Source organism: Dama dama, chromosome 19 (assembly GCF_033118175.1).
Source record: "Dama dama isolate Ldn47 chromosome 19, ASM3311817v1, whole genome shotgun sequence".
NCBI lineage: Eukaryota > Metazoa > Chordata > Mammalia > Artiodactyla > Cervidae > Dama > Dama dama.
Window position 1 is genome coordinate 78,308,961 of NC_083699.1, and position 10,627 is coordinate 78,319,587.

The 10,627-nt window shown below is 43.1% G+C and overlaps 1 protein-coding gene across 1 annotated transcript; it reads left to right on the forward strand.

Annotated features, from left to right (window-relative positions):
- The first annotated feature begins 1,392 nt into the window (after nt 1-1,392).
- On the forward strand, nt 1,393-7,845 carry HMGN1 (high mobility group nucleosome binding domain 1). The gene is made up of 6 exons (XM_061167567.1): nt 1,393-1,632; nt 1,963-1,995; nt 2,081-2,110; nt 2,193-2,243; nt 5,216-5,344; nt 6,977-7,845. Exons 1-6 carry the CDS (start codon nt 1,618-1,620, stop codon nt 7,022-7,024), a joined length of 306 nt encoding a protein of 101 aa, XP_061023550.1. The 5' UTR covers nt 1,393-1,617; the 3' UTR covers nt 7,025-7,845.
- Nucleotides 7,846-10,627: the final 2,782 nt, after the last annotated feature.

The following is a 10,627-nucleotide window of genomic DNA, read 5'->3' on the forward strand; positions in this document are numbered from 1 at the left end:
ACTGGAGTGGGTTACCATTTCCTCTTCCCCACTCAGGGAAGGAATCTCCACCTCCTGAAGTGGCAGGCATGATTCTTTACCCCTGCACCATTTGGGAAACCCTTTAGTTTCCGGACCAAGAATCAAACCCACACGCCCTGCAGTGGAATCCCAGAGTCTTAATCACTGGACCGCAAGGGCAGTCCAAGACTTTCTTGAATGAGATCGGAAGGCAGTGGTTATTGATCAGGAGTTGGAGTCTGACTAGTGGTTTCGAAAATTCACTTCTACAAAGAACAGCCTCATTCTTTCGCAGTAGCTCATTCTTCCACTATGTGAAAGTGTTATGGCTTATCTGGAGCTCTCCAGTGGTGGCCTTTCGGTCTGTTTTCAGTCTGTTTCTTCCTCTCCATGAATTTCAATTAACAATGTTCTGATTAAAAACTTCTTCTGCAGTAACTCAAGTGGTCCTTACAAGCAAAATTTTCTTATTCAGTAAAGAAACTGGGTAACGTGCTCTCACTGGTTCCCAGCTCAGACTCCCAGCGTTAAGTTCTTTTTTCCACCTCAGAAAGGTTGGGTCAGGAAGTGGTTAAAAAACAAGCAAGAACTGGGTGGGCGTTCTTGCCCTTTCACTTCAGTACAGGAGAGGATCGGCCGGCCAAGGGATTTGAGAGTGGGTCCACGCGTCCTCGGCCTGGTGGCTGTCGGGACTCAGGCGCCCACTGAGCTCCTGAGACGAACCGCCAGCACCCCCAGCCCCTCAAGGAACGGACGACTTTTTAAAAAAGCTATACGAAAAGACCAGACCAGGGGAACCCGGTTGCGAATCCAGCGCCGTCGCAAAGATCCGCGCCTGCGCAGTGGCGCCCCGCGCGGACTTTTCCTTCCCACGACCTTCTATCCCGCGCCTGCGCATTAAGACCTGCTCCCCACAGGCCAGCAAGACTAAATCTAGTAGATAGCTTTTCTTACCGACTGAGGTGGGGAAAATTGGTTCGTAGTTAAACCCGTTGTCTCTCCCTTCCCATTCTGTGAACTATAAACCTTCCAACCCAACTGCCCCTACAGAGAAGGGACTCTATCCTCGGGGTTTCCCTGGCGCTGGCTGGCGACCAGGTAACCCGGAGGGTTGTGGGTGGGCGCACCAGGAGACCACGTGGCGGGCGTCCGCCAGTCAGCACGCAGACCGCACTTTGCGGCTAGGCTTCAAACAAACTACCGTGAGGCGAGAGCGGCCTGTGGGGCCCCGCCCCCTCGCCTGGGTCTGGGGCCCCGCGAGACGGCGGACGGGTGGGGGCGCCGAGAGCGGGGGCGGGGCGCAGTGGTCGAGTGACGGCCGGCCTCACCTATTCGGGGTGCTAGCCGCGGAGCGGTGGACCCCGCAGCCAATGGGCGGGGGCTAGGGCGGGGGGCGGCCCGGCCGGAGGGGAGGGGGAGCCCGCGGCCGGGGGACGCGGGGGGAGGAGGGGGCGGGCTCCCAATCCGGTTCCATCCGGTTCTCCCACCACCCCCGCCGCGGGTCCCAGCAGCTCGGGCGGCGGGAGGAGCGGCAGCGGTCAGGCTACTCAGCTTCGCGAAGGCTCTCGGCGCGCCGCGGCCCTCAGGCACCCGGCTCTCGCCCGCCCCGCCGCCACGATGCCCAAGAGGAAGGTGAGCAGTGGCCGCGTCCCGCACACGCCCACTCCGCCGCGCGGCCGTCCCCAGAGCCCCGCGAGGCCCAGGCCCGCCGCTTCCTCTGCAGCGCTGGGCCGGGGAGGCGGCCGGACTTGCGGCGGGCGGGAGGGCTGGCGCACGGCGGCCTCGGTGCTGCGTTCTGGAACGTTCGGCAGCCCGAGGAGCCGGATCCGAGATTCGAACGCGGCGGCGGGAAGCCGCTGACGTCACGCGGACGGGCATTGTTCTTGCGCGCGGACGAGCCTGGGGCGCGCGGGCACTTTTGTTCACGGGCTGTTCCCACTCGCGCTCTCCTTTCTCCCGCAGGTCAGCTCCGCCGAGGGGGCGGCGAAGGAGGAGGTAAGACCCCGCTCCGCTCCCGGGGGTGGGCTAGGTTTCCTCCGCACCGTGCATTCCTTGCTTATTTTTCTTTTTTCTCCCAAAGCCCAAGAGGAGATCGGCGAGGTTGTCAGCAGTAAGTAAAGCGAGCCCCCTAACCTTTCTTTTCCGCGGGTTCGAACCTAGGGAAGAAGCTCAGTGTTACCTTTGTTTTTCAGAAACCGGCTCCTGCAAAAGTGGAAACGAAGCCAAAAAAGGCGGCGGGAAAGGTAGGTTTCAGACTCAGCCTTTAGAGATCATGGTGTCTTTGAATTGTTGGAGGTCTCTAACGGTCACTGCTGGCCCCGGAGGTCTTAACTTTGAGACTCGGCAAATCAACCACAGTTTAGTGTCACAGTCTCCTGAAAAGTTGTCGGAGGGTTATTTTATTTACCGCTGGAGTTTTATGTTATAATAATTTCAGTAAACAGTGCCTTTTGTCAGTTCAGTGGCTCAGTGGCGTCCGATTCTGCGACCCCATGGACTGCAGCATGCCAGACTTCCATGTCCGTCACCAACTGCCTTTTTTAGTATGAGTAAAATTCAGTGAATGTGGTCGTCATCCTGGCTTACGGGAATATAATATCACATTAGTGCTGCTCCAGAATTTGGGAAATTTAAGACGACTGAAAATATTGAAGAATAACTTTCACTCACCAGGGAAATCCATTCTTTGTGTTGTGTATGTTATGGTTAATGGTTCCCTGTTGGTGGTTTTCTGTTGCATGCTTGGCCTTCCTCTTCTGAGTATCAGAAAAGCTAGGACTGAGGCCAGGAGATGGGGACTGTGTAAGTTTTTGCCTGTGAGGTTCGCAGGGCAAGGTCAGGGATCATACCTTACGTGCAGGGGGAGATAAAAAATTATGTTCTCTGAGAACATTCCTCTTCTACGATTATTTTGTATAGTTTATGTGAAAGTTCTCTAAATTATTTTATCCTGACATTCTTTGAGATTATCGTAAATAGTGTTGCTCTGGAATAGATTCCTGATTGCTTTATTCACATGGCGAGTGTTTGGGTAGTTGGATATTTGTATTTTGAAAACCTAAGTTGGAACAGCAAAATATGTGTACATCATTTGTGACTCTTTGGATCTAGCATTGATACCACCCTCTAAAGCTCTTATTTGTTCTACAGGGGAAATTCATGGTGTGATTAACTTCTCTTAACTCAAAACTTAGGTCAAAGTTTGCTTTTAGAAGTCTTCTCTCCCCTCAATCTTCATTGTCATCTCCCCTTTCCTAAAAGTATAGGTGAAAGCTAAATACTGAATAATACCGAAAAATTTTCCCATGTCTTTATTTAAACATTCTACAGAGCTGAGTATAAGAATTTCAGAGTTTTTCCAATAGAAAGTTCTGTTTTGTGATCTTTTTAAAGTGGATTTAAAGAAGGTATAGGTGTAGTAGGCCCACTTGGAATTTCTCAGACCTGAAAATGAAGAATTCCATACGAAAACTCAGTAAAGAGAAACTTCATGAATGCAGGGAAAATAGTGTATCTTGTTGGAAAATATCCGCATGTAAAGTATGCTATTACTACTCGTCTTTTATTATTTATTATTTCAATAAACCAATTGGCTAAAATGCTATGCCTGTTTCTCTTACATCTTTTTTATTCACCTGTCTCTGTTTTGATCTGTCCTAAAAGTTTGGGTTTTGTTTTGTTTTTTTAATGAAAACAGTTCAGGAACTTCCCTGGTGGTGAATTTGGTATGACTCTTGAGTTCTCAATGCAGGGGACCCAAGATCGATCCCTAGTCAGGGAAGTGAAATTCCACACGGTGCAGTGCGGCCAAAAGGAAAAAAGTCAAATTTTACTTTCAGTTGTGTTTGGGGCCATTGGATTTAATTAACATTTTTCTTCCCTTTCAAAGGCCAACAGGTAAGTTTTTATGTGTTCCTTGAGAAACAAACCTGCCTGCTCAGTTTGCTAAAGGAAAAGTGATGGCAAAAGGGAGGAGTTTTTTTTTTTCTCTTTAATTTTAATAAAGTAGTATTGTCTTCGTAATTGATCCACTTTAAAGCCTTAAACAGAAAGTAAAGTTTTGGTATATTGATTACCATGCTAAAGACATGTAGACTTATTTTGTTTCATCTGGTTTTCCAGCTGTTAGTAGTTAAAAGTGATATTTCAGTCTAGGCTGTTAATCCATTTAAGGTTTTATATTTTTATGTTTCTCTGACCGGTTATATTATTAATGAGAAATTTAAAGCAATCAAATTGTTAAACAATTATTTTTAAATGCAGAAAGTATTGTGATACTTCATGGTGTGTCTGTATGTAGCAGTGTTGCCCCAAATATGCTTTTATTAGATAATTTATTGTTTATTCTAAAGATACTCAGTTGCTAGTGGTTGACTTGCTGTCATGTATGGAATGCCACTATTGGTACAGAATCCATTCCACTGATCCCCCGCCCCCTTAGCATTAAAGTTGTCAGGTCTTTTGTATCTTTGTGGCTGTTTAATGCAAGTATTGGTCAGTATTATGCAACTCACTGGTGACTTTACTTAATTTGGCTGTTAACTACGTTCTCTACTTAACAGGAAATAAATATTTGTTAGATTTCTCTTTCCCCATTGGTGGATGGTATCCAGAAATACTGTTGTATATTATTTTAAAGTGGCATAACCTTTGAAGGTCTTTTATCATCATATACCTGTGTGTTTTCAGATACTTCATACACCTAAATGAAATGATAAACTCAAAGTTGATCTTTTTAGCTGTTGATTATATATCAAGGGACTAACTGTAGCAGGATAGTCAATCTGACCTTACAATATGGTGCTTTTCTCAGGTGAATCCTCGGGACAGTGGTTATTTGACAATTTGATTGTTGTTCCCACTTAAAAGTTTGGGGGTGGGTAGGGTTACAGGGCAGGGGGAGAGCCCTCCAACCATTCCTCAGTTCCTCTGTTCTCTCCTGTGGAACTTCAGAGAATAGTGGAGAAGGGGAGTTGCTGAGGCTTTAGATGTAATTGTCTTGAGTCTGGTGAGGCTTGGTATGCAGGTGCTGTTAGGACCTCAGCATGTTATGTGGTCCTGTTTCTTGGGGGCTGACCTTGAAGTGTGTCCTGTAACTCAGACTGACAAGCAGCAGCACTAACATTGCGGCTATGGTGGGGACAATTTCCAGCAAGTCAGAAAATGTCGGCAAATGCAGAGTTGATACTTAAATATACTCTTACTCTTATCACAGGATAAATCTTCAGACAAAAAAGTGCAAACAAAAGGGAAAAGAGGAGCAAAGGGAAAACAGGCAGAAGTGGCCAACCAAGAGACTAAAGAAGACTTGCCTGCAGAAAATGGAGAGACTAAAAACGAGGAGGTCAGGAGTGTGTGTGTGATTAATTTTGACTCTGAACAGTGGGTAATGCAGCAGATAAAACAGTCTTTATAATATGGAACAAAGTTTGTATTCTGCTCCAAGTGGGCAGAATATTTTTTATGAATTTAGATGATATTTTAAATTTTACCTGTAAATGGGTTTTTTTTTTTTACTGTAAATAAGAAATCATACACTAAGATTTCATTTACTAAATGATATTTCTTTATGTAACATAGGGATTTTGTTTAAACATTCTAGTCTTTTTTTTATTGAAATTGCCGTGTATAGATCTGTTAATAATCTTATTTCTTTTTTTATATAAATTTATTTTTTAATTGAAGGATAATTGCTTTACAGAATTTTGTTTTGTGTCAAACCTCAACATGAATCAACCATAGGTATACACACATCCCCTTTGTTAGTTTCTAATATTCTGGATGTTCCTTTTACAAATTTTTTAATCCATTCCCTTATTTTTCACATTTTTCTCCTTTTTACATAATGAAGTCTTACTTTAAAGTAGCCACTTGTCTAGATTTAGGTAGTAACTTGGATCAATTAAAAGGGTTGATGTCCTCAATCTATGCTTTTAAGCTCTGAAAAAAAGATTTTACCTATAAAAATAAGTAGGTTTCAAGGTTGTGGTAAATAACTAATACATTTATAAGGGGAGAATGTCACCTTCTAATCCCTTTTATCAAACTATAGTTGATTCTCATTATCTGTGATGGTTGTATTCTATAAGGTTGCTCCAAGTACTAGATAGTTGCATGTAGTGGAAATATAGGGTTAGATTCTCAAAATACACTCACTGCAACATTTCCATCAACAGATCAAACCATAACCTTAAGTGTGTGTGTGCTTAGTCACTTCAGTCATGTCCATCTCTTTGCAACCCCATGGACTGTACCCTCCCAGGCTCCTCTGTCCATGGGATTCTCCAGGCAAGAATACTGGAGTGGGTTGCCATGTCCTTCTCCAGGGGATCTTCCTGACCGGGGATCAAACCTGAGTCTCCTGCGTCTTCTGCCTTGCCAGGTGGCTTCTTTACCATTGAGCCACCAGGGAAGCCCCCAACCTTATTTGTATTCCTGCTTAATACGTGTTTTTGAGAAATCATACAGAACGCAGGGCCAAGAGAAGCAGCACTGTAACTTGTGCTTCAGTGAAGCTGTCCGTTGTCGGTTTTCTCCATATAGCACACCACAACCTTGTTGCACATAGTCTTGGATAACACTAGACTTGTCTGGTCAACATTTTCTCCACCATGAGGACAAAAAAAAAATGATACATGTAGCACTAAATAGACTGTGAAATAGATGCTTGCTTACAGTGTTAGAGCTGAAACAAGAAGGGTTAGCTGAGACTGCTTGTCACGTGACTCATGGTTTTTACTGCTGTGTATTTGCACAAGACCATGGAAATGCCATCAGTATGGATTTGGGTTTACAAATAACTTTTAGTGAGTTGGTGAATTCACCGGTACAGAATCTATAAATATTGAGGATTGAATGTATTTTTAAGACTTTACAGTGAGGAAAGCTTACATTATAATAAATGCTAAATATTGGTGACTTCATAGCAATGACGCAGGAGTCAAATGTTTGATCCCTTTTTTTCATTTGATTGCAGAGCCCAGCCTCTGATGAAGCAGAAGAGAAAGAAGCCAAGTCTGATTAATAACCACACACTCAGTCCTGTCAGTGGTCCCTGTTTCCCTTCTTGTACAATCCAGAGGAATATTTTTATCAACTATTTTGTAAATGCAAGTTTTTTAGTAGCTCTAGAAACATTTTTAAAAAGGAGGGAATCCCACCTCATCCCATTTTTTAAGTGTAAATGCTTTTTTTTAAGAGGTGAAATCATTTGCTGGTTGTTTATTTTTTGGTACAACCAGAAAATAGTGGGATATTGGATATGGGAGGCTTTGATTGTCTTGGGTGTCAGCTTAACATTCCATAGATGGGGGGTAGCTTTTATATCCTATAATACAAAAGCATACTAAATGGCAGTTTGGAGTCAGTTGTGCATTCAATGTCTTGAACACTTTAAATTACTTCTCTTGCCATATTGTTTTGGTAGAATTATTTCCTACAGCAAACCACTTTTTGATCTTGGCTCTCCTGGTCAGAATTTTGTGCACTATACTATAACATCTTTGGTCGTGGTAGTCCAGTTTTCCTAGTAACTTGGTTAATGTGCTGTGAACAATTGACAGTTTGGGTATGTAGTGTATATGATATTAAATTGTGAATCAGTGGGACTTACGATGTAACAACATATCAATATTTGAAGATATTGGTACTTGATATCCTGTTAAGGAAAATTGCTCCAAATTTTAAGCTGGAAAGTCACTGGAATAACTGTTAAGAATCACAACTACATGATATTTTAGATTTCTGGTACGTATGTGAAGAATTGTGTACAAATTGAAATGTCTGTGTAGTGATCCTCAAAACAACCAATAAAATCTCAGTTATAAAAGAATTCCTTGAAATGCATGTATTAAGTTCTGGTTTAAATTTTATATATATATTTATTTATGGCTCAGTGACTTAGAGGATCTTCATTCCCCCTCAGCAGTGAAAGCCTGAAATGTCCGGACCCTTGGACTTCAAGGGAGTTCCCTAGATTTTAAAGAATTGTCACATTTGTTCTTACAATCTTACTAAAATTTTGGAAGACTGAAATGCTTCCTTTTTTCTATAATACTTCTACAGTGTACCTTGCAGATATTTTTGTGACTAAATTGGCTTATTGGGAAATGAGCCACTTGTCCTCTGAAGCAAAATAAATACATGATTACTTTTCTTAAAAAGTAAGCTTTAAATACTGAGTAAGCTAGAACTACGTGTGTGTTTGCATATTTTCAAGACTTGTTTTCATGTGTATTGTCCTGTTTTCCTATCTAAATAGTCTTCAGAGATAATACTGGACACCTGTGCTGATTTGGTAACTGCAGAAGTGGGGCCAAAGATAGCACTTTGCAAGGGTCAGCACTGAAGAGGGAGAAGCCATGGAAGAGAGTTTAGAGCTCTCTACACTTGATGTTACGTCACATGTGGATTTGATGAGTAGGATGCAAGAGTGCTTTAGAAACGAGTCCTACAGGGCCATAGGACTCTGTGAAGGCCGTGTGCCATTTGAATGGCCCATAAGATCAGAGTTCACAAGAAGTGGCAAGATGTGGCATCTTAAAAAGTGAAACTACAGGAAAAAATGCAGAGGACGTTGATTTGGGTTGATCTGGTACCCAAAAGAGGGCTTTGACAACCCTTGGAGAATGGGAAGATTCTTGATCCTGACACCAATAAAACTTGGTTGTTCAGTCATGTCTGATTCTGGGACCCCATGGACTGTAGCCCGACAGGTTCCTCTGTCCATGGAGTGTTATAGGCAAAAATACTGGAGTGGATAAGCCATTCCCTTTTTCAGACAGTCTGTAAGTTTCGATAGAATAGGTCAGAGTGTGCATATGCAAATTTAAAGGAGCTGAAACATTTTGCTGTGTGAATGGCTACTTCATGCAGTTTTTGGGTACCAGAATTTCTAGCAGCTATTTTCTCATAGGTTAAGGGGTATCTAAAAAACCAATGGGAAACAGTTTTAACCCTGTAATCCATCTGGCAATGTTTATTGTACTACCCAACCATCCCACCCCTAAGAATGTGATACATGTTTACAGTCACAAGTATTTTCTTATTCTGAACTCATTGCTATAATAGTATGTTTAAAGAGACATTAATTTTCTAAAAAATAGTGTGATAGTTAAGGTTTTTTGACTTATAGGTTGATACCTAAAAGAAATTGACTTTCCTGTAGAAAATTGGAATGAAGTACTTCTAAATCCTTGGCCTTTAAGCATTGCCCTTTAATAACTTTTTTTTAAATGATAAAGTGAACTCTTTAAGTGGGTGTTCCCCTCAGCTGTCAAAACTATTACTTTAAAAAAACTGTGTCTTAGGTATGTATACCTATGGCTGATTCATGTTGATGTTTGACAGAAACCAATTCTGTAAAGCAACTGTCCTTCAATTAAAAAATAGATTAGGAAAAAGAAGACCACTTTGAGGCATCTTTTCTGGGATCGGTACTTGGGAAAAGTTTCATCTCCTAACACTGAACAACTAGTTCTGAACAACGAGAACCGAGTGATAGGAATGCTTGAGTGGACATAGTTCAGCAGTCCTAGAAGGACAAGGAAGAGAACTTTACTAATAATGATGACAAACGGAACCAGGGCTCCCTGGTGGCTCAGCTAGTAAAGAATCCACCTGCGGTGTGGGAGACCTGGGTTCGATCCCTGGGTTGGGAAGATCCCAACTGAGGAAGGGAATGGCTACCCACTCCAGTATCCTGGCCTGGAGAATTCCATGGACTGTATAGTCCATGGGGTCACAAATAGTCGGACACGACTGAGTGACTGACTTCACTGACAAATCTTAGCCTCATTTGTTAGCTAGGGAAGTCAGCAAGAGCTCTGTATTTGGGCTTGTCTGAGGTTGGATTTGACCTTCAAATGAGTCCAATTAGAGGATTTAAAGCACGAAGCCTGGTGCGTGATGCAGAGATGCATGATAATCACAGAGGCCCCAGAAAAGAGTTGTAGGGGCGTTGGGAAACAGGCAAAAGCCTGTGAGGTTGGGGACAGGAATTATGGGATTTGGCAGGTGCAGGGAGGAGAAATGTATGTATGTGCGTCTAGTTTGAGTACAGGGGCAATCCATGCTCACTGGGGGGAAAAATTGCAGGAAACAGACAAGCTAAAAACACCTGAAATTATAATTCACTTTCTAGGCAACTATTTAAAGATGTGTTTTTCTCAGATCCTTTTCTGTGCCTATATGAATTTACAAAATTGGTGTCATACATTCTGGTCTTTTTATTTTTTCGGTTGTGCTAGGTCTTCATTGCTACGAGCAGGGATTTCTCTAGTTACAGAGAACAAGGGATACTCTAGCTGTGGCGCTTTGGCTTTTCATTATGGTGGCTTCTCTTGTTGAGGAGCACAGGCTCTAGGGGCATGGGCTTGGTAGTTGTGGCTCACCTCCTTAGTTGCTCTGAGGCATGTGGGACCTTCCCGGACCAAATATCAAACTGCTGTCCCGTGCATTGGCCAAGTGATTCTTATCCACAGTACTACCAGGGAAGTCCTTTTTTCCATTTTTATTTTTTGCTTTTGGCTGAGCCACATGGCTTACAGATCTTATTTCCCCAACCAGGAATGGAACCTGGGCCCTGGCAGTGAAAACAGAGAGCCCTGACCACTGGGCCACCAGGGAA

Coding starts and splice junctions, on each gene's coding strand:
- HMGN1 (XM_061167567.1), top strand. Junction 1,996..2,080: donor AGGGGGCGGCGAAGGAGGAG/GTAAGACCCCGC, acceptor TTTCTCCCAAAG/CCCAAGAGGAGATCGGCGAG. Junction 5,345..6,976: donor GAGAGACTAAAAACGAGGAG/GTCAGGAGTGTG, acceptor ATTTGATTGCAG/AGCCCAGCCTCTGATGAAGC.